This window comes from Microcaecilia unicolor, chromosome 14 (assembly GCF_901765095.1).
Source record: "Microcaecilia unicolor chromosome 14, aMicUni1.1, whole genome shotgun sequence".
Classification (NCBI taxonomy): Eukaryota; Metazoa; Chordata; class Amphibia; order Gymnophiona; family Siphonopidae; genus Microcaecilia; species Microcaecilia unicolor.
In genome coordinates this window covers 33495679-33519419 of record NC_044044.1, presented here as the reverse complement: position 1 = coordinate 33519419, position 23741 = coordinate 33495679, and the positions used below count along the sequence as shown (strand labels likewise).

Genomic DNA, 23741 nt, shown 5'->3' with positions numbered 1-23741 from the left:
CATATTTATTTATTTACTTACATTTTGCTCACATCAGTAGTAGCTCAAGGTGATTTATATTCAGCGTCTGTTCACGCTTTCCAAAAATACTAGGACTAGGGGGCATGCGATGAAGCTACAATGTAGTAAATTTAAAACGAATCGGAGAAAACTTTTCTTCACTCAACGTGTAATTGAACTCTGGAATTCGTTGCCAGAGAATGTGGTAAAGGCGGTTATCTTAGCGGAGTTTGAAAAAGGTTTAGACGGCTTCCTAAAGGAAAAGTCCATAGACCGTTATTAAATGGACTTGGGGAAAATCCACTATTTCTGGGATAAGCAGTATAAAATGTTTTGTACTTTTTTGGGATCTTGCTGGGTATTTGTGACCTGGTTGGAAACAGGATACCGGGCTCGATGGACCTTTGGTCTTTCCCAGTATGGCATTACTTATGTACTTCTCTGTCCCATGAGGGCTCACAATCTAAGTTTGTACCTGAGGCAATGGAGGGTTAAGTGACTTACCCAAGATCACAAGGAGCAGCAGTGGGATTTGAACTGGCCACCTCTGGATTGCATGACCGGTGCTCTAACCACTAGGCCACTCCTCCACTCCACTTAGGCATGTAAATTTCCACTCCAAGTGCCCAGTGTGTGGCGTCGGCCAAAAAAGCAAACAGGATGCTAGGAATTATTAGGAAAGAAATAGAAAATAAAATGCCTTTGTATCGCTCCATGGTGTGACCACACCTTCAGTATTGCGTTCAGTTCTGGTTTCTACCAGGAACATGTGACCTGGATTGGCCGCTGTTGGAAGCAGGATACTGGGCTGGATGGACTATTAGTCTGACCCAGTACGGCTAGTCTTATTTTTTTATGTTCACTAGAGTTGGCCCAGAGGGCGGCTACGAAATTAGTACGGGGTCTTGAACGCAAAAATTATAGGGACAGGCTTAGGAACCTCAACATGTATACCCTGGAAGAGAGGAGGGAGAAAGGAGACATGATAGAGATGTTTAAATATCTCAAGGGCATTTATGTACAGGAAGAGAGCCTTTTTCAACTGAAGGAGAGCCTGGAATGAGGGGGCATATGACAAAGTTAAGAGGGAATAGGCTTAGGAGTAACCTAAGGAAGTATTATTTCACAGAAAGGGTGGTGGAAGCGTGGAATGGCCTCCCGGAGGAGGTGGTGGAGTCGAGGTCTGTTCCAGAATTTAAAAAGGCATGGGATAAGCATGTGGGATCGCTTAGGAACAGGAAGAATTAGGGGTTACAGAGGATGGGCAGACTGGATGGGCCATATGGCCTTTACCTGCCGTCACGTATCTATAAATGAGCAGGTGCCTACGTTTTGGCGCTCCAGTGTGGCTTTGAGGTAATATTCTATAATGGTTTAGGTACACCGAAGCCCTGTTGTGGATGTCATATCGTATGCTGCTCTCTTAGAATCTAGGAAGCCAGGGTTCAGATTTCACCTCTGTCACCGACACTCCCTGTAATCTTGGGCAGCTCTCTCTTCCATTGCCTCACATTCCCACTTTGCAACAGGAACATATTAAATCTGAATACGTGTCAGCACTGTCCAGCTTGTTCTATGTCCAATGTGATATCATGCACTTGTCTGCTGCGGTCTCATACGCTTTCTTCCTACTCTCAGATAGAAAAGAATCCCTTGGTGAAGAAAACTGAAGTTACTTTTAATGAAGTCATCGTGTACATGGATCAGGTGAGAGCGGGAAAGGAGAGGAATTCAGAATTTTAAAAATAAGCTATAGAAAAAGAAAATGTATTTTTGTCAACCAAATTTCTTTATCTCTTTGCCTCAGTTGACCTCGAAGAACCAGACTTTAACATTCTCCATGAAACAGGATATCCCAGTGAGGAACCAGCAGCCAGAATTTGTGAAAGTTTATGACTACTATAAGCCAGGTGGTTTCATATGGTGACATAAGCACCTGCACACTCAGTTTCAAATCCCATATCTCTGCCATCATCTCTCACTGTGTGACCTTTAACATGGAGTCACTCAGAACTGTGACACCTGACGACCCAACTCTCAATCCCACTGCTGCCACCATCTCTCACTTTGTGACCTTCAGTATAGAGTCACTCAGACCTGTGACACTTGCAGACCCAACTCCCAATTCCACCTCTGCCACCATATCTCACTGTGCAACCTTCAGAATGGAGTCACTCAGAGCTGTGACACCTGCTATGCAGATCCAACTCCCAATCCCACCTCTACCACCATCTCTGTGTGACATGGAGTCCTGTAGACCCAACTCCCAATCCCACCTCTGCCACCATCTCTGATTGTGTGACATGGAGTCCTGTAGACCTAACTTCCAATCCCACCTCTGTCACCATCTCTGACTGTGTGACATGGAGTCTTGTAGACCCAACTTCCAATCCCACCTCTGTCACCATCTCTGACTGTGTGACATGGAGTCCTGTAGACCCAATCCCACCTCTGCTAGCAGCTCATCCCCTCTCACTTGTAGCCTGAGTTTTGCAGTGGGTGTATATCTGTGCTCCACTGGTTCGCAACAAGCATTACTTTATCAATTCCCAAGTGGATTATATATATATATAGATAATATATCATAATAATTCAACCCAAATTCAATTCAATTTCTGTCTGAGGAAAGAAAAATTACAAGCAGGACTGTGATTGGTAGACCTCTTCCTTACCATTTAAATTATGTAAATTAGGAGCTGTGATGTAAGAGTGTCTCACTGAGAGCTTTGTTTCTGTTACAGATGATAACGCAGTAGTCAAATACAACAGCCCTTGCCCAAGGTAAGTGGTAGCTAATATTCCCTCCATGTCAGCCCTGAACTGTACGTCGCTCTGCTATTCCACTATTAACACTGCTAAAGCACATTGATGCTGCTATTCCAGTACTGCCCCCCCCCCCCCACACACATATAGACAGAAGTACAGAGAAATGTGAGGCATGTGAACCCAGTCTTCTTCTGTCTGCTGTAGGACAATATAACAGTCCTGAACCTGTAATACTCTGATGCCATTTACTGCGTAAACATCACTGTTTACCCCCCTCTTGCTTTGCGCACCCCCTGCAGTTCCTGTACCCCCATCTTCACACTCACAGCTACTGAGGAAACTCAGGGCATATTTTATTAATCTGTTTATTTATTGGGATTCACCCAAGGTGGGTGTACAGCAAGTACAGTCTAACATAAAACTTACAATTTTGTTAACAGCATAACAATTTCTTTGTTGCATTTGTATCCCACATTTTCCCACCTATTTGCAGGCTCAATGTGGCTTACATTGTTCCGTAATGGCGATTGCCATTTCCGGAATGAGAAATACAGAGCTATATTGCATTAAGGTTCGTAGGTGACAGAGAGGGGGATAATTGGATGGGGGCACCCATCTCTAAGGATGGCCCTGTAAAGGGGCGGGGCAACCCATATTATCGAAACCTGATGGACGTCCATCTTTCATTTCGATAATACGGTCGGGGACGCCCAAATCAATGAAATTTAGGTCGACCTTAGAGATGGTCGTCCCCGGTTTTATATACAATAGGTTATCAATAGAAATCAAACAAAATAAAACATTGGACATAACTTAATACATTTCTTGATTAGCTTTCGAAGGTTGCCCTTCGTCATCAGATCGGAAATAAGCAAAAGGCATTTGCTTATTTCTGATCTGACGAAGAAGGGCAACCTTCGAAAGCTAATCAAGAAATGTATTAAGTTATGTCCAATAAAAAAGGTATCATCTTATTTTCTTTTCCATGTTTTATTTTGTTTGATTTCTATTGATAACCTTAAGAGTGGACTAACACGGCTACCACACTCCTCTACTTATATACAATAGGGAAATGACCAAATATAAACATAAGTTCGATCAATGAGGTAAATTTGGAGATGGCAAATTGAATCCTAGAAACAGGACTAACGTGAAACAGTATCAGAAATATAAACATTTAACAGCACTGCAGAACAATCATATAACAGAACTATGAGAAATGTCAGCACAATACAAATGATGACATGGAAAACAGCACGGAAGAACATTCAAATAACAGAGATGTAATACGAAGTCAGCAATAGTACCAATGAAACAGCACTGTGGTCAGACTCGTCTTTTCAATATATGGAGAGAGATTTTGTAGCTGCCACAGGTGACAGACTCATCACTCGCTCTGATCCCACAAATTCAAACAACCTTTAAAAGTTGTCTAACAGTATCCCAAGATTCCTGACCTGTGATTTTAGGGGGAGTTCATACGTCCCAAAATGTATTTTGAAGTCTGGTACTTCTCCACTTGTGTTTTGTACCTACCGAATCTCTGCCTGAACCCAAGCGAAACAGAGTTTTTTTGTTTTTCTTTGCCCATTCCTGAGTTGCTGTTAGACAGGCAGCCAGTTTACTTAAAGCTGTGGTGGGTAGATCTGGTTTCATGGGTATGAGCAGTTGCATATCATTGGCGTAGGTATAGGGTTTTGTGTCTATTGACCAAAGCAGCTCAGCTAAAGGTTTGCTTAAAATCTTAATCATGATAATCACACAATTAAAGGTATTTTATTTATTTCCCATTACAACTCCTTGTGACTCTGGGCAACTCAGTTAACCCTTCATTGCCCTAGGTTCAAAATAGGTACTTGTATCTAATATGTAAACTGCATTGATTGTAACCACAGAAAGGTGGTATATCAAATCCATCCCCTTTCCCTTTCCTAAAGGACTGAAAATCTCCCTCCTTCCCGTTTGTACTGGTTATTCTTTCCATAAGCACCTTAGTAATTTAGACATATTTCCAATTATAAGTTATTTAGGAGACAGCTGAAAACGTTCCAAAATGTTATAAAATGTAGCTAGGTTCACCACTCTTACTATTAAATTCGACTTGCAATGTAATTCCTGGAATAATGTCCAGCCTCTTATCATTGTGATCCATATTGAACCTTCTTAGGTATATGCAGAATGTAAGAATGATTGCTGTGCTATTCCTAACCCCGTACGTTTGTTTTCTCTAGCAGATAAATGAAGAGAACAGCAAGCATTGAATGATGGACTTCACGAGCAGGACATGGAAGGGTTTATTGACACCATTGTATAAATGCATTTTAGAAGTCTCTTTGCAGTCTTGCAGTCACTGGGGCCAAGACTAGAGAACTGCAGACAGCCTAGAGTAAGAAACTTCCACAGGAACTGGAAACAGAAATGTTAGCATGGCCTGAGGATAAAACCCATCAGGAGTTCAACATCTGGCTTATGCAGGGGAGGTGAAGAAACCCCTGTACTGCTGACCTAACTCTTTATTTTATATATTTTTCCATCTCGTAGTGTGCTAAAAAAAAGTGTAGTATTAAGCTAGTTCAATAAAAAGATAGCATCATTATACACTTGTGTTTTTTTGACTTTTATTTTGGTTTCACAATGAACAAAATGTGCTTTTCACTTCAGTTCATGGCGGATAAGCATAGTGGTACCATCTGCGTGGCAGAGTAAGTCCTTCTAAATCTCTGTGGGGCTGTTTCAACACGGTGGAACTAGAGGAGGATGCAGGAAATGAGAATATAACAATAGGAGCATTTTAGGGTGGGGATTGGGGGGGATGGGCAACTTGTTTTTCTTTCTATTGCTTCTACAGTCACTCACAGCAATTTGTTTTTAAAATGTGTTATTTTATGCTTAATCAGGTCAATAAAATGAACACTTGCTTGTGAGGTTAGTTTCTGGGCTGGGGCACTTAAGCTCAGACTATTTATCCCTTAGCTGTACACTGCTGTGATATAAATATATTTTTTTAACTTAGTGTATATTAATACAGCACGATCTTATCCAGTGGTGAGTGTTCAGCCTCTATTTCGCGCACAGCTTTCATGTCTACAGCCTCAAGCATGGAAGAGAAATAAACTAGTCCAGGAAGAATAATAAAGGGACCCTTTTACTAAGCTGTGGTAAAAACTGTCCTGCGCTAAATTTGGTGCATGAAATTGGTGCAATAGGCTACTTTTTACCATGGCGGGAAAAAGGGCTTTTTGAAAATGGAGCATTAAATGGCTGTGCTAATAATAAAATGATCGCAAGGCCATTTACCGGCTGAGCCCTTACTGTCTCCTATTTAATAGATGGCAAGGGTTCATGCTAAGATTCTGCGGATCCATTCCTTCGGAACAGGATTCCTTTGTGTTTTATCCCACACATTTTTTAATTCTGTTCCCGTTTTCATCTCCACCACCTCCCAAGGGAGGGCATTGCAAGTATCCACCACTCTCAGCAACGGAATAGTCAACGGAAGAGTTGTGTTATGTCCATTACGTACTTTACTTTTGTAAATGGGGGGTCCAAACAGTTCTACGCATTAAAAAGTACATGGATTGAGTAACATTTGCAGATCAAGATGCATTGAAATTAATAAGTGCATTCACTCTGCAGCTCCTCAGTACCTCTCCACTCTCATCTCTCCCTACATTCCTCCCCGGGAACTCCGTTCACTGGGTCAATCTCTCTTACCTGCACCCTTCTCCTCCACCGCTAACTCCAGACTCCGTTCCTTTTATCTTGCTACACCATAAGCCTGGAATAGACTTCCTGAGTCGGCACGTCAAGCTCCATCTCTGGCCGTCTTCAAATCTAAGCTAAAAGCCCACCTTTTTGATGCTGCTTTTAACTCCTAACCCTTAATGACTTGTTCAGAACCCTTATTTTATCATCCTCACTTTAATTAGGACAGACAAACAGGACAAACAACAGATAAGGGAATATTAGATTGTAAGCTCTGTCGAGCAGGGACTGTCTCTTCATGTTCAAGTGTACAGCGCTGCCTACGTCTAGTAGCGCTTTAGAAATAATAAGTAGTAGTAGTAGTCTTTGAGATTCCGGAATTTTGCTACTTTCTGGGATTCTACAAGGAATGTTGCTATTCTTTGTGATTCTGGAATCTTGCTACTCTTTGTCCTTATCCCTTATGTGTGCTGTTTGTCTATCCTGATTAGATTGTAAGCTCTGTCGAACAGGGACCGTCTCTTCATGTTCAGGTGTACAGCGCTGCCTACGTCTAGTAGTGCTTTAGAAACGATAAGTAGTAGTGCGTTTTTTCTAGCAAAAAAGGTGCTGGTACTCAAATGCCTGGCCACCCTTCAAGGGTGGGGTGATCACTGAGGGACCCACGCTAGGGTTACCATATGGCTCCAGAAAAAGGAGGACGGATTGAGCCAGTCGGGTTTTACTTCCATTGCTTTCAATGGAAAGCAATTGCTTTTAATGGAAGTAATTGAGCCAGCTGAGTTTCAGTTCCATTGCTTTCAATGGAAAGCAATGGAAGTAAAACCCGGCTGGCACACAATCCGTCCTCCTTTTTCTGGCGCCATATGGTAACCATAGACCCCACCCCACAATAGTCAGACCCCCTGCAACCAGTCACAGAATCTATGACAAGGCAGAATTGGAAAGTAGAGCCTGAGCTTTTTCATTAAAACTTGGGAACTCTATGGTCCAATTTTAACAGACAATGGAAAAGGTGCCGGTACTCAGTACCCCCAAGTACCCCCTCAAAAAAAAAGCCCTGGTAGCAGTACTCTAAAAGGAGTTCCAGCCTTTACCATGAAATATAAAATCTTTTGCAAGGGAAGCTTTTCAATTTAACACAATCTAATGATCGTAGCAGCCTATAAAAGTAGGACACTGCAACATGACCTGGAGCCATAATCTCTTTACAGTGGGAGAATAAAGAAGGACTTTGGTCGGAGCATTTAATTGCACCACGTGACAGCTGGAGCCCTACTCCTGCTTCTCTAAACTACAGGACGCACGTCGCACGCTGGACTACAACTTCCGGCAGCCCAGGGCGTCACTTCCGCTTCGCCCAAGGCAGCAGGCACTCGTGACAGACGAAGGCGCGTGACAGAATGGAGAAGTGAGAAAAAAAGAGGAGGGGGAGGAGCAGAGAGGCGGGGCAAAGTGAGCCGCCCAAAGGCCAATGAGCGCTGGCGGGGAGGGAAGCCGCTCCTCGGATTGGCCAGGGGCACAGGCGGTGGGGACGGGCGCTGATTGGTTGCCATCCCAGCGTCCGGTTCCGCTTCTTGCTTCCGGGTTATGCAGACTGTAGTAGAAGAAGAAGAGGCGGTGCGGAGTGGAAACATTGAAGGAGCGGAGGTGCGGTGAGCGAGCACGTGCGAGGCATGTGATTCCCCGGGACCCCCCCCACTGATTATCCCCCTCCCCCAACAGACCACCCTGGGGTCCTTCCCTCTCTCTCTCCCCTCCCCCCACCTTTCCAATCCCTACCATCGAGGTGGCCTTCTTTTGGTCCCTGGAGGTTGCCAGGTCTGTAGCTAGAAGGTTGTTGGGCTGTATAGAGAGAGGAGGGACCAGCAGAAGAAAGGGGGTGTTGATGCCCCTGTATAAGACATTGGTGAGGCCCCACCTGGAGTATTGTGTTCAGTTTTGGAGGCCGTATCTTGCGAAGGATGTAAAAAGAATTGAAGCGGTGCAAAGAAAAGCTACGAGGATGGTATGGGATTTGCGTTCCAAGACGTATGAGGAGAGACTTGCGGACCTGAACATATGTATACCCAGGAGGAAAGGAGAAACAGGGGTGATATGATACAGACGTTCAAATATTTGAAAGGTATTAATCCGCAAACAAACCTTTTCCGGCGATGCGAAGGCGGTAGAACGAGAGGACATGAAATGAGATTGAAGTGGGGCAGACTCATGAAAAATGTCAGGAAGTATTTCTTCACGGAGCTTGAAATGCCCTCCCGCGGGAGGTGGTGGAGATGAAAACGGTAACGGAGTTCAAACATGCGTGGGATGTGCATAAGGAATGCATCCTCAGAAGCTTAGCTGAAATTGGGTGGCGGAGCAGTTGGGGGGAAGAGGGGGTGGTGGTTGGGAGGCGAGGATAGGGGAGGGCAGACTTGTACGGTCTGTACCAGAGCCGGTGATGGGAGGTGGGACTGGTGGTTGGGAGGCGGGAAATACTGCTGGGCAGACTTATACGGTCTGTGCCCTGAAAAGGACAGGTACAAATTCAAGGTAAGGTATACACATATGAGTTTATCGGGCAGACTAGATGGACCATGCAGGTCTTTTTCTGCCGTCATCTACTATGTTACTATGTCTGCGGGTTTCCCGCCCAATTGGACGGCTTTCCGCAACCCGTTGCGGGCAATTTTTGCCGGCTGCACACTGCGGGAAATTGGGTGGCTTCTAAAAAGCCGTGTTGCGGATTTGGGCGGTTTTCTGGGGCTTCTATTGGTCCAATAGAAGTCCCGCAGAGGCTGAGTTAACGACGTCGGCGGCTACGTCGGAGGAGGGGTTGATGACGTCGAGGGTACGTCGGGGGCGGGGTTGATTACTTCAGGGGCAGGGTTTAACTTTGGGCGGGGAAAATCTTTTTCAACCTGGCAACCCTGCCTGGAAGTGGTGTAGCCAGACAACAGATTTTGGCCGGGCCTAGGCAAGAATTGGGTGGGCACCAAGTGTTCTCCCCCACCCCCCCAAAAAAATGATCTCAGCTGGTGGGAAAACGCTTCTTTCCACCTTGACAGCACGCGCAGGTGTCGTTTTCGTTACCATCGGGGAAAATCTTCAGCTGGCGGAGCTTGGGATTCCCACCAGTTACCATTAAACATGTGCTACAGGGCCCACCCAAGCCCATCTGTGGCAGCATTGCTCATAGGCTGCATGTGGCCTGCCCCGAAGCTTTCCCTCTGGCCTATCTTCCCTCCTCTGACATCACTTCTTTTTTCTGCATGGGTCAGAGGGAAAGCTTTGGATCAGGCTGCGGCTTACAAGGATCAACAGAAGACTACCTTTAAGGTAAAATAGCACAGGGGTGGGTAATATGGGAAATTACAGACTGGTGAGCTTCACGTCAATTTCCAGGCAAAAGGTTAGAGACTATTATAAAGAACAAAATTACAGACCATATATATAAAGCATGGATTAATGAGAGAAAGCCAACATGGATTTAGTCAAGAGAAATCTTGCCTCACCAATCTATTACGTTTTTTTTTGAAAGGGTGAATAAGCATGTGGATAAAGATCTGGATTTTTGACAAAGATTCCTGAGGGAATTAGAAAGTCATGGGATAGGAAGTATTGTCCTATTGTGGATTAAAAACTAGTTAAAAGATAGGAAACAGAGAGTAGGGTTAAATGGTCAGTATTCTCAATGGAGAAGGATAGATAGTGAGGTTCCGCAGGGGTCTGTGCTGGGACAGCTGCTTTTTAACTTATTTTGTAAATGATCTAGAGGTGGGAATAACTAGTGAGGTAATTAAATTTGTTGATGACACAAAGTTATTCAAAGTTGTTAAATTGCTCACATTAAACGTCATCTGCCATTTGGATGCCCAGTGATGCATGTGGGAAAGAGGAACCCGAACTATAGCTACGTAATACAAGGTTCCGAATTAGGAGTCACCGACCAGGAAAGGGATCTAGGTTACATCGTTGAAAATATGTTGAAAAGCTGTGCTCAGTGTGCAGCAGCAGCGGCTAAGAAAGCAAATAGTCTTGCTTTTGTTTTCCATTCCTTTCCTAATAATTCCTAACATTCTGTTACAGTGCCTTTGTATCACTCCATGGTGTGACCACACCTCAAACATTGTGTGCAATTCTGGTCATCGCATCTCAAAAAAGATATAGTGGAATTCAAAAACGTACAGAGAAGGGCGCCAAAAACGATAGAGAGGAAGGGATGACTTCCCTGAGAGGAAAAGCTAAAGCTATCCCAGTATGGCAATGCTTAAGTTCCCCAATTTATTACCTTGCACCCCTTCCCCCATATAAGAGCCCACTACCTGCCTCTGCTCATCCCCCTCCTTAATATATGTGGGGGAGGAGTGCAGAGTGGTATATTAGGGGAGGATAAACAGAGGCGGGTAGTGGGGTGTGTGATATGTTGAGGAAGGTGCAGGGTGGTTAAACATCCCACTACCCACCTCTGCTTATCCTTCCCATGCTGTACCATCCTTCATACCCCCTCCCCCCCCAGAAATATAACAGCTTACTATCCACTTCAGCTTATTCCCTTCAGTATACCAATCTTGAATTGAGTGTAATGCATTTGAATATAGGTACAATATACTAAAAAGAAAATGGAAAGGAACTATAAAATATAATAGGAAAGAGAAACTAGGAAAGAGAAGGAAGAGACAGGAAAGTTAAGAGAACAAGAAGGCAGCAACTCTGATCCAGGGCCGGCAAAGGGAATGGCTATGGTGAGAGAGTGGGTTTTCGGCAAAGATGAGACAACTCATTACATTACAACACTGCCCTATAACCCTACCCCTCTCCCTGACAGAGACCACACGGTCAGCAGTGCTGTACCTGGAGGCGGGTGACGTGTGTGTTTGGTTATTCTCGGGGGGCACGGTCAGTATGAAGCAGATGTGGACTGGAACTGTTTCTGTTACTATGTTTTAAATAAGTGTTAAATTAACGGATGTATCTAACAGCTTCACATTTGTGTATTTATAATTTTGTAGAGTGTGAATGGAGAAGGGAGGGATGGAGTTTTAGTGCTGCTTTACAATAGTTACTCTTTATTATAAGGAACTGGGGGTTTGTATGAATGTTTAGCATTATTTTTTATATATTTCTAGTTGCGTTTCTAAGGTTCTCTTTTAAAATTATGTTGCTATTGTTGCAGTTATTCTGCGTCTTAGTATTGCCTTGAAATTGGAAAAAATGCATGTTTCCACCTCCAGTATCAGGTGATTTTCTGATGACGGGGCTCTGTGAGGGCAGATGGGATGAGGTGCACTAGGCTCCTCCCTCCCTCCCCATTTCCTAAGTGATGCCACTGTCTGGTGACTCCTAGCTCACATCTGCCCATTTCCTGTGTGAAGTTCTCTTTTTACCCATTCAGATCTAGTAGAAAGCTGTAACGGATAGTAGAGCTCCCTGCTTTGTCTGGTTGCTGTTTGCCGACTACTGTCTGTTGCATTATACCATTGTATGATCCCTGCTAAACAAATGTGTGCGACGCTTACTGCTGGCTCTGGCATGTAGGGTTTTTTGGGATGGGTACTTGAATTTCCCCCTCTTGTCCCTGTAGAATGGCTTGTCTTGATGGTTGCACCTGTGCCGTGGCTGTCCTGTGCATCTGCCTGGTACTGGCTGGCAGCGTTGCAGGAGATTCGGCACCAACCTGCGACCTCGTGGGAAGTAGCGAAAAGGAGTCTGCGAAGGAGAAAGCAGTGATCCAGAAACTGATGCCCCTGAGAGCTGTCAAGTAAGAGCGCCCTTATTCTTCTGGAGCAAGGGAGGAACAGCTACTTCTGTGCATTAACACGTGTCTGCAGGGGGATGAGGCTATGCAGGCCGTCAATGCCTTCCTGTCCTCTGTCTCAGTATATTTAATTTAGAGGCTGAAAGTAAAACTGCAGCCGAAACTTATCAGCCAGGTTTCGTTGTGTGAACGTGAACCAGGGAGGGCAGCTGGTGATTGTCAGAGGTTTCAGTCTGCATCTCTTTGCTAAACCTATAGTATCCGAGCCAGAATATAATCATTTAAATAATGAAAGACCATAAGTACCTCCAAACAAAATAACCTCCGGACACATGGACTGCAGCTAATGAAAATAAACTAAAAGCCACAGTGCTTTTACAGTTCATGACTTTGGGCCAAACTCGGAGCAACAGTTGACGCTATAACTCCACAGACAGATTATTTTCAAAGGAGCTTATCGTAAATTTCTGGTAAAATCTATTTATTGGTGCTTATATCCCACGTAACCCGAATGTTAATTATTCAGTTCTATGTGGCATACAGTATATTATTATTACAAGTATGAAGAAAACAAACACTGAGTTTGAAAACATCAAACAAAGATATCATAACATCTGCTGTTTAGTTCATTGTCTAACAGTACAAAATTTTGAAGGAATCCCTTGAGAAATTGTGAAATATTAGATAGTTGGTAATCCTTTTTATCTCACTAGGGATTTTGTTCCACCATTTTGAACCTGTATGTGAGAAATATCTGTTCAATATGGATTTATATCTGATTTTTATAGCTAGGAAAATGCAGTATGAGAGACTTTCTTGATCTAATAGATGTATTGAAGGTAGGTAAATTTTTGACAGTTTTTGGAGCTCATTAACAAGTTGCTTTCAAAATTTGCGTACGCCTTGTAGCGCTATAGAAATGCTAAATAGTAGTAGTAGTTATCAAATTTGAAGGCCCATGAATGAGTTTAACAAGGTGGATATTTGCCAGATAGCCCTCCAATAACCAGGGATTAAATTTAATTTCTTAAAATACATACGTACATAAACATTGCCATAATGAAACAGGATAGTGGGCTTGATGGACATTTGGTCTGTTTCTAACAGTGGCCAATCCAGGTCACAAGTACCTGGTGATCCCAAAACGGTACAGCAGATTTCATCCTGCCAGGAATAAGCAGTACATTTTCTCAAGCCGGCCTTAATAATGGCTTATGGAGCAAAATTGGCCAAATCGGGTGTTGACTCGTGTATATGTCGAGGCCAAACACACAGCAAGATCATAACTGCATTACTTGCAATCGCAGTACAAAACAAAGAATACACAGAGCACCCCCCCCCCCCCCCCCCCGGGACTATTTTTTCAATTTCTGGTGGTGTAGTCAGGGCGGGCGCGAAGACCCAGTTGTCAGCCATTTCGAGAGCACAGCTGGAAAGGGCAGGAGTAACTTGGGATCGCTCCTGCACCAACTACACCCCCTGAACCACTCTGGGGGAGGGAGGGAAACGAGCAGGACAAAGCACACATCTTCAGCTTCCACCGAAAACACGTGGTCATTTTCAGCCGAAACCAAAAATATGACAAAATTAAAATTACCTTTTGTCAAAAAATGGGCAGAATAAGTTTAGGTGCCGTAACTAAAGCCGAAATTCAGTTGTCCCCTCATTTAATTACACGGCCCGCAAATTCCTCAATCTGAACTTCCCCAGCTGTAAAGGAATGAAATACAAACAGGCTTATGCTACTACCTTTGCGTACAAAAGCACACAGTCTTGGAATGCACTACTCATGGCCCTGAAAACCATGACCAATCTAACCAGCTTTCGCAAAGCTCTGAAAACACATCTCTTCAACAAAGCTTACAAAAGTCACCCTCAATGAAACAAATCATTCCTTAAACCACCCAAGCACACCAAAAATACCTCTCACACGACCTACCTAACACCTTCCATCTAAATCCTCTTTCACCTCTGCTTATGATCGACTGTTTTTAAATCATGTAATGACGTTATCATATCTATACTCTGTAAGCCACATTGAGCCTGCAAAAAAGTGGGAAAATATGGGGTACAAATACAATAAATCAATAAAATAAATATGGAAGTGACAGAGTTTTGTCTTGGATGTAAGTGTCTTCCTGGATCCGGTACTTTTAGAAAAGGGGTGCAGAGATTCCAATGATAAACAGAACAATGACTTTTTACATTTATTTATTTTTTTTGTTGATTGTCTAGTTTATATGTTTGATTTTGTATATTGTTTTGTTTGGGGAGATGATATAAGAGATTTTAAAAGAAATAGTTAAAATCATAATAGGAGGAGCTTGACAAATACATTGTAAGGGTCTTAAAGTTAGCGAGGGGAGGTCACTGAATGCAAATGGCTGAATAAACTGCATTTTAGAGCACAGAGGCTGTTGTAAACTCTGTATAAGGATGTGCAGGAGTGCGTGTGTGTTAGACAATAAAACTGCTGCAATCACTATTTGACTCTTTTTATACTGCTGTTCCGCAGAGCAGTCAGGGCGGTTTACAGGCTAAGATAAAGCATGAAAGGTAATACAATTTTTTCTTCAGGAAGTACAGTAGATGAGGGTTGAAAGAAGGGAAGGAGAGACCTAGCTGGGGTTCAGAGGGAGAAATCAGGCTGCTTTGCAGATGCATCCGGAAAGGCAAGTGATGTTCTGTGCAGTGAGTGGCAGAGCGTTCAAGAGGGAGGGGAGGCAGATAAAAGAATGCTGCCTGATGGATGGAAATTGAACACAGAAAGGGAAGGAAGAATTGGCTGTCACCATCCATAACTGCTGAACTGTAACTATCTTAACGACATCCCTGACTTTATTGCCCCTTTCCCTTCTCTGTAATTACTCACTGATTTCTCCTCCTTCCGGGTACTTGATTGCTGTATGCCTTTTTTTCAGACTGCTGTAAGCCACGTTGGACCTGCCCGTGGGTGGGGAAATGTGGGATATAAATGCTATAAATAAATAAATAAAACAGGAAACGTGAGCTAACGGTTGAAGCTACAGGAGGGAAAGATGAACCTCAGTAACTCAAGCAGTGCTTGCATTATACTTAGAAACCTGGATCAGGGCTTCTGAATTCAGCCCTCAGGACACACCAGGCCACAATCTGGTTCTCAAAATAGCCATCGTGAATATGCACGAGACAGATTGCGTTCAGAACTTCTCTCGTGCATATTCATTCTGGGAATCCTGAAAACCTGACTGGCTGGGTGTGAACCCATGACCTTAGATGTATAAGTGCTGCCAATTAACAGGTGAAAGTATCATTTATGTATTTATTTATTTAAAATAAGGTGTAGATTAAAAAAAACGGGATTTTAATCCCTTCTGTAAAGCCCTGGCTGAAACAAGCATTTGAAATTGTACAGCTCTGAGCTCAGGCAAAAGCCGACAGGGAAATCCTTTCTAAAATGTATATTTCCTATAGAAGATAGAGAACTGAGGTCTGCATCGTGGATCCACATTCTGAAATACCTCTAAATGCCTTTATGCAGTGTTTAAGCACTGACTTGGATTGTCTTGGTTTCCTCATTGTAGCTTCACCACGACAGTGACCACGGGGAATGACACCTACATTTACAGCTTCCGAGTGTGTAACAACGCCAGCCAGGACCTGAGCAGTGGCTTGATCCAGTACAACGAGAAGTCGAAACAGACCATAGTGGTGGGACGGATCAACGAGACTCATGTCTTCAACGGCTGTAAGGACAGGAGAGGGGGGGTGGGGAAAGATCCTGCTGCCCACATCTCCCGCTGTTCAGAGTTTGACTCTATAACTGCACAATATGTGTTCTCGGCCATTGAACCTTTGCAGGGAAATGCCTGCAACGCCTGAGAGAATTTTGCAGCAGCGATGCCTGGTTTCAGAGTTTTCCCAGCCCAGTAATACTTTCTAAGCTGCTTGTGGGGGGTTTTTTTGTGCCTTTCTGTATTCCCTAATCTTACAACAGAACTGGACAGCTGTAAGGTCACCTGTCTGATTGTAGGATGGGTCTCTGCAGCTCTTCTGGGTAACTGGGGTATATGCTCCACCTCCTGTGAGAGGTGCAGAAGAGATATCTCTGTTTGTGCCAGTAGGTGGGAAATGTGAGCCAACCTTGCCATGCTTTGTGTTTTTTTTTCTGCAGCGGACTGGATCTTGTTAACATATCGAGGGGGTGATAGCTATAAGAGCCATTGCAGCCAGGAACCTCGTAAGGCTATGGTGATGATCTCTTGTGACCGCAACACGCTGGCGGTGAGTCATAAAGGGGAAACAGGGGCTGCCAGAGACCTCGTAGTATAGGCTACAAACTGAAACAGGAAGAATCCTTAACCCTAATGCATGGTTCCTTCTGCACAGTTGGACTCGCAGCAGGATGAGTTATACAGGGGTGTCTGCGTGGGTGATGCGGGAGATATTGCACATAAGTGAAATGGGGCATCTGTGGCTTTTGAAACTTTTCATACCCGAACAGGATGGTTTCACAATTATGAGTGAAGAAAACTCCAAGGAATCAGATTGCCTTTACCTCTTTGAGATGAACAGCAAGCTGGCTTGTCCACCAGAAGACACTCGTCTCAGTGTGGGCTCTGTCCTGCTAATCGTGTGAGTGGCTCCTGCCTTTGCTCTGTCCTGCTGTCTATACATGGATGAGACTAGTCTCTTACCCTGCTCACATACCCCCCCTCCTGTTCTGTCTTGATCTCAGGTTGGCCTGCCTCCTTGCTGTGTATCTCATCGGGGGCTTCCTATACCAGCGACTGATAGTCGGAGCCAAGGGAATGGACCAGTTTCCCAACTACAGTTTCTGGCAAGACCTGGGGACCCTGGCAGCTGTAAGTGAGACTTGTCTCTGCAGAGACAAGAGTCTTTCTCTTCTGCAGCTAGATGTGCAGGAAATGTCTAGACCATAAACAGGCCAGGTTTTCAGGATAGCCCTATTGTATGCATGAGAGGTCTGCATGCATACTATGTCCAGTGTATGTAAATAGGCCTGAAGAAAATTTGTTAGAGCCATCCTGAAAACCTGCTCTGTGCAGCCCTGAACATGTTGTACCCCTGGTTTTAAAGATCTCTCGGGTACAATGTGCCACCAGGATAGTTATCCCCGTGACCACCACCTTTTCTGCAGTATTTGTTTTTTTTTCTAACCAGGAAGGATTTCAGCCCTCTAGTTTGTCTAAACGTTTCTGTGACTTTCTGTCAATACTCTGACATCTCTTCTGTGTCCATTCCCAACCCTTGTAGGATGGCTGTGACTTCATGTGCCGATCTAAGCCTCGAAATGCGCCAGCTGCCTACCGCGGTGTGGGTGATGAACAGCTAGGAGAGGAACCTGAAGAAAGGGATGACCACCTACTGCCTATGTGACCATCCTCTCCACACCCACACACACTGTGACCTCCATCTACATCCACCTGCTTTCTCCTTGACCCCCTGCAACCCTATTTCTACCCTCTCCCTGCTCCAGCGTGGCATTAAGAGAACACTTAATCCTTACCTCCAGTCCAGCCTTTTGGTTTCCTTTACTTCCCTCAATTTTCCCTTGAATGGCTCCATCTATTTATCCTGGAAGGCCTTTTTTTTGGAGGTGGCAACCAAGGCCAACGCTGGGGGCTTTTGGGAGTTGGTCTGATTCCCCTTGGGTTTGTACCGCGATGGTTTGAGCCCTCAGGTCACAACGCTTACCCTGATTGCTTTGTCTTGTTATTAGGCATATTTGGAGTCTGAAGCACGTTGGAGAAATTACCCAGAATCCTTTGCACTGTAACCATGGTGCCATTGCTAGAATGTGGTACTTACCCAGACTTCTGTGTGTGACAGCTGGGTTAATCATAAATGGGGTTAGTCTCCCCCCCCCCCCCCCCACAAAGATTTCTACACTACCTAGAATTCCTTCTGCCGCTCCAAAAAAACCAAACAGCTTCCCCCTGGAATTTCTCAGGTATGCGTAGTTTAGGTGAACTAGGTATGCAGGGATTTCCCAGAATGCTGTGCACTGTGGCTTTCTTCAGCCATCCTGTTCCCCTTGGATTATATCCAGCATCCCTAGTGGTCATGCTCTTAAGTTGTAGCGTTGGAATATTTCCCACAATCCTGTGCTCCTGAAGTTCTGTATAGAAAGAATTTTCTCCCCAAGTCCTTGCTTTAAAAAAAAAAAAAATCCCCTTACCCCATTCCTAAAGGTTTAAAAGTGAAAGCTGCCCTTGGGAATGGCATATAAACGTTAGCTAGTGTGATAAGTGGGTTTGGGGTCTGACAGTGTTGTTGGCAGCCATCTTGTGGCGGCCTGAAACAGGAAGCGATGTCATAGGACATTAAAAGCTGCTTGGAGGGTACTATGAGGCTGGGTCATGGCAAGCTCTTGGGTGAGACCAATGTTTACTGATAGGAACAGGAGCTGTGCCTAATAAAAATGATCCCCTGTGGAGAGAGGGATCTCCTTGATACTTTAGAAATTCAATTGCTTTTTAATTTCTTTTTAAAAGGAAATCAGATGCTAGTAGGTGGTAGTTTCTGTGGAAATTCTTAAATGAATTCCTCCAAAGACTTAGAACATTCAACGATAAGGTAAGCAAGATTTTTTTTTTTTTTAGGCTGTGGTGCAAGGGAGGTTCTGGCGAACCTGGGGATTTTGGAATCTGTGGCCCCCCCCCAGCTTCATGCCCTTTAATAAGGTTTCCATACTAAGTGGTCTGAACCCCTTAGTCCTGAATGACTATTCACGCAGATCCCCCTCCCTTCCTTGAGCATGTTGCAATGTGGGGAGGGTTTGAAAGGGCTGCTCTGACTGCACTAGAGCCAGGCTGGATTCAGAAGTGTGTCTGCAGGAGGGAGAAGCTACTGCCAGGAACCTTGCCGTACCTGTGAACGGAAGCCTGCTGTTGGTGCTGGGGATTTATTTAACTGTGTATTTTTACTGTGATTGCTTCTTTATTCTGCTAAGCAGAGAAATGAAGTTTTCTAGCCTGAAGTGGTTTCGTTTTATTTATAAGGGTATAGAATAGATAGTAGACTGGCCTCTTTTGATGATTCAGTCCTGGTTACATATGTTAACTGGGTGGAGGATTTTGACCACTTGGCTGATACAGAAAACACACTCCCCTGGTTTGATACCGTCCACTGGAAATAAGCAGGAGTTAAAGAAACAGTGGAAAAGCCTTATCAGGGGGTGTAGGTGAGCTTGTCTCTGAAAGCTGTTTCAGCTGTGCTTTGGACCTTGTTCACAAGGTGGTTTAGTGGCCCAGTGGACTTGTTGCTTTGCAGTTTGTGGCTGCTGTTCTCTTAGACAACCTGGGTTTGATTTCCCATTGTGGCACCTTGAGATCCTGGCCAAGTCCCAGGTCCAATAACAGATTGTGAGCCCACTAGGGACAGAGAAAGTACCTGCATATGATATATGTAAACCGCTTCAGTTGTGGCACAGAGAAGGGGGGGAGGGGATATCAAATCCAGGACCCTTTATCTTTTTTTTTTACTTTGAAAGGAGGGGAGATTAAGATCATATCCACCCCTTCGTACATTTTGCAACAGTTCCCTCCTCTGACTTCCTCTATCCTGCATGAGGGGGAGGAGCCTGTCTGGGCCGTGGCCTGCTGTTTCACCCTAGCCATGCTCGTGGTAGTGAGATATTATGGGGCAAGGTATATATGCTCTCATCAGTTACAAAGCTGTTTTTCTCTGCAGACAAATAGAATTTAATCAGTCACACGCCACCACCAATTTGGATCTGCTCTCCCAGAGCCCAGGAACGCTGACCCCCTCCCCCGTTTAGTTTACAAGTACGTTGAAGGACAAAAGCAGTGGCAGAATTCCCAATGATAGTAAATTTATAGTGGAATTAGAAAAGGTGCAGAGAAGGGCGACAAAAATGATAAAGGGGATGGGACGACTTCCCTATGAAGAAAGGCTAAAGCGTCTAGGGCTCTTCAGCTTGGAGAAAAGGCGGCTGAGTGGAGTTGAACGATGTAAAGCGTGTGTTTACGCTTTCCAAAAATACTAGGACTAGGGGGCATTCAATGAAGCTACAATGTAGTAAATTTAAAACGAATCGGAGGAAATGTTTCTTCACTCAACGTGTAATTAAACTCTGGAATTTGTTGCCAGAGAATGTGGTAAAGACGGTTAAGCTTAGCGGAGTTTAAAAAAGGTTTAGACGGCTTCCTAAAGGAAAAGTCCATAGACCGTTATTAAATGGACTTGGGGAAAATCCACTATTTCTGGGATAAGCAATATAAAATGTTTTGTACATTTTGGGGATCTTGCAGGGTATTTGTGACCTGGATTGGCCACTGTTGGAAACAGGATGCTGGGCTCGATGGACCTTTGGTCTTTCCCAGTATGGCAATACTTGTGTACTTATGTACTAGTGCTGCCATGTATAAATCGGGTCTTTTCTTTTTTACACATTTCTTCATGCTGTTGCTGCTTGTGACAGGTACAGTTAGATGCCTCAGCCAGTGAGATATACTTCTCTCCTGGAATCAGAGGTGCAATGATGCCTCCTGAGCTGTGTCCTGCAGCAGTAGCTGACAAAAGTGCTAAAGTGTGAGCTGGTACCAGCTGCTTGCTACGTCATCGCTTGCAAGAGGTACATGGAGCTAACAAAACACACGGAACTGATTGTTCCGTACTCTGGGCATCTTCCAAACAAGCTGTGGACAGTGTACCGCACCCTGCTCACCACTCCAACCAGATTCACCACTGCAGTGATGGAAATAGTCCAAATGAGCTGATATTCCTCCATCTCTGCACCAGGAAACAGTCGCTCTCATTTTAAACTTCATTCCCCTGCCATAGAGCTTGGGTAGTGAATTAGATTTCCATGGACCTTTTTTAAGCCTGAAAGAAAAGCCATGGCCATTGCCTCCGATTCATCTCGACAGCCAGAGGCTGCCTCCTCACCAGAAAGAAACTACATTTCTGAAATTCCTGCATGGGGTGGCCGACATTCTGTGATGTTCCCAAAGATGGTATTGCTCTTCCTGTCCACAAGCTGCTTGTGAACCCTCTTAAGGAACGCATTGAGTTTAAGATCTGCATGACCGTACACAAAATCATTCACGTAGATGCCCCACTCTACATGTTAAACCTAGTGGGCCTACCACCCAGAAACGCCAAAAGATCAGCCCGCAAATTCCTCAATTTGAACTTCCCCAGCTGTAAAGGAATTAAATATAAGCAGGCATATGCCACTACCTTCTCGTACAGGAGTACACAGTTATGGAACGCACTGCCCACAGCCCTGAAAACCATGGACAATCTAACCAACTTTCACAAATCCTTGAAGACATATTTCTTCAACAAAGCCTACAAAATGAACCCTTAATGACACTATCACCACCCAACCCACCTAAGAATTAAAACATACCCTACACCACCCTACATAACCCTTCCTTCTCTTATCCCTCTTCCATCTTCTGCTTAATATTGATTGTATCTAGATCCTGTCATGACGATGTCATAACAACACTCTGTAAGCCACATTGAGCCTGCAAATAGGTGGGATAATGTGGGGTACAAATGCAATAAATAATAATAATAATAAATGCTTATCAAGCCTTACTCTATGGTACACCTACTTCCTGGAAGATAGAGCAATCGCAACACCTGTTCTCCCACCCACCAATCTGGTATAGCAGAGTCAAAGACTACCGTTCCAAGCACTCCTCCTCCTAAACCCTATAGACACAGGGCAAAAAAACACCTTCTTGGGGCAGTTTTTGCATGGCAGTTTCACTTCACCTTCCTGGAGCAACCGAGGACCTTCCTTCCTCTGCCAACTAATGTATACCCAGGAATGACCACTCGTGCAAGAGTTGGAGGAATGCGCCAAACATCTGCACGTTGCAGCTTTTAACTCCGAGGATACGTTCTCAGAATTGAGACTGTAGCCATTAATACACATAGAATGGCCTGGGTGCAAGAAGGACTTCCCAAAAGTGTACATGAATGGCCCTTGTGCAGGAGACAACTCGTTTGGAGAAAGTAGAGGAAATGGTGAATCTGCGTCACAGCCCTCGACGTCTTCATTGTCCAGGAAATATTTGCAGCAGCAGAAACATTTCCAGCCTCATCACTGATCATACACTTATTGGTATGATTTCTGCCTGAACCATTAAGCTTAGTCTAGCCCAGAGAAGACGACACTTTCCACCAGCTCAAAAGCCAACCCCAGCTGGGGCTGTGGTAACAGGAAGATGGATATGAAGAACCATAAAAATTGGCATTGAGTTTAAGATCTGCACGACCGTACACAAAATCATTCACGCAGATGCCCCACTCTACATGTTAAACCTAGTGGGCCTACCACCCAGAAACGCCAAAAGATCAGCCCGCAAATTCCTCAATTTGAACTTCCCCAGCTGTAAAGGAATTAAATATAAGCAGGCATACGCCACTACTTTCTCGTACAGGAGTACACAGTTATGGAACGCACTTGCCCACAGCCTTGAAAACCATGGACAATCTAACCTGAACCATTAAGCTTAGTCTAGACCAGAGAAGACGACACTTTCCACCAGCTCAAAAGCCAACCCCAGCTGGGGCTGTGGTAACAGGAAGATGGATATGAAGAACCATAAAAATTGGCTACAATAGAAATTTATTTGAATTTCTCTATACCACCTCCCCCCCCCCCCCCCCCCCCCGCCCCAAAACAGTATTTCACAGCTTCAAGAGGTGATGTTGCCAGAGGATTTGAAAGTCACACAATCTATCCATCAGGGTTTTATAGTACTGTGGTCTTGAAAAAAACTACTCTTGAATGTTTGCAACGTTAATTTTATGGGTGCCTTTTCTCAAACAAAACAATTTGTTTTGCTAGCTGAATGTAGGAATCTTCTGCAAGGATGGTGTGTATATATTGTCCCGATTTGGTCTTTCCACTCTCCCAGCAAAGTTCACAAGTATGTAGCCATTGCAGCAGCCCACTTCTGCCATACCCCTAAGTTTCTATTTTTCCCTCTTGACAACTGGCTCACTGCAGGAAGTAACTCCCCAACTATGAACAGGTTCGGAGGCCTGTTAATTATCCTGCTTGTCCATGGAAAAAGCTGCTTACCTGGGAAGAGGGTTTCTCTCATGGACAGCAGGATAACCAGCAATACAGTCTCTTTCACCTCTGTCTTATGGTGTAACCTTGTCAGGGGGGCAGGGAAAGGGAACCTGCTTGGGCCCAGAACACCCTGCCTGGCTTTTCTGGGCTTTGGGAGAGGAGAGCTGAATGTGGCCTGGCTGATAAATCATGCTGTTTATAGGTGAACAACTTTGCTTGCTCGCAGTGACTGATCATGTAGAAACAGACCACAGCAGAGTCGGAAGGTGCAGGGAATGTACGTGTGGTTTTAAGAAAAATGAGCTTTTGTTCTCTTTTGTACAACACACCAAATTTTAAATAAAACGGACGTAGTTCTTTGTTTGGTTTTAACCTGTTTCAGTCTCCATAATGTGGGTTTCTCCTCCGAGCTGAGGCTCTTCCAGTAGGGCACCCATGTTAATAAACTCAACATACAGCAGGCGC

The 23741-nt window shown here is 44.4% G+C and overlaps 2 protein-coding genes across 5 annotated transcripts in view; both read left to right on the top strand.

Annotated features, from left to right (window-relative positions):
• LOC115457684 (alpha-2-macroglobulin-like protein 1) overlaps positions 1-5316 on the top strand; it is a 34333-nt gene extending 29017 nt beyond the window's left edge. The window contains exons 33-36 of the mRNA XM_030187226.1: positions 1639-1707; positions 1808-1910; positions 2742-2781; positions 4998-5316. Coding sequence (XP_030043086.1) covers positions 1639-1707; positions 1808-1910; positions 2742-2781; positions 4998-5004 — 219 coding nt within the window. The 3' untranslated portion in view covers positions 5005-5316. The remainder of the gene's footprint in view (positions 1-1638; positions 1708-1807; positions 1911-2741; positions 2782-4997) is intronic.
• A 2728-nt stretch (positions 5317-8044) lies between these two features.
• M6PR (mannose-6-phosphate receptor, cation dependent) lies at positions 8045-19193 on the top strand. Of its 4 annotated transcripts, none has more exons than XM_030187247.1 (7): positions 8045-8121; positions 12038-12214; positions 15775-15938; positions 16365-16474; positions 16695-16825; positions 16929-17055; positions 17468-19193. In XM_030187247.1, exons 2-7 carry the CDS (start codon positions 12039-12041, stop codon positions 17588-17590), a joined length of 831 nt encoding a protein of 276 aa, XP_030043107.1. In that variant the 5' UTR covers positions 8045-8121; position 12038; the 3' UTR covers positions 17591-19193. The 4 variants fall into 4 exon arrangements, with proteins under 4 accessions (XP_030043107.1, XP_030043105.1, XP_030043109.1 ...); XM_030187245.1 differs by having other exon boundaries at positions 8052-8126; XM_030187249.1 differs by lacking the exon at positions 8045-8121 and adding an exon at positions 9738-9792.
• The last annotated feature ends 4548 nt before the right edge of the window (positions 19194-23741 follow it).

Coding starts and splice junctions, on each gene's coding strand:
- M6PR (XM_030187245.1), top strand. CDS start 8,062: ATGCAGACTGTAGTAGAAGAAGAAGAGGCGGTGCGGAGTGGAAACATT. Junction 12,215..15,774: donor ATGCCCCTGAGAGCTGTCAA/GTAAGAGCGCCC, acceptor TCCTCATTGTAG/CTTCACCACGACAGTGACCA. Junction 16,475..16,694: donor GTGACCGCAACACGCTGGCG/GTGAGTCATAAA, acceptor ATACCCGAACAG/GATGGTTTCACAATTATGAG.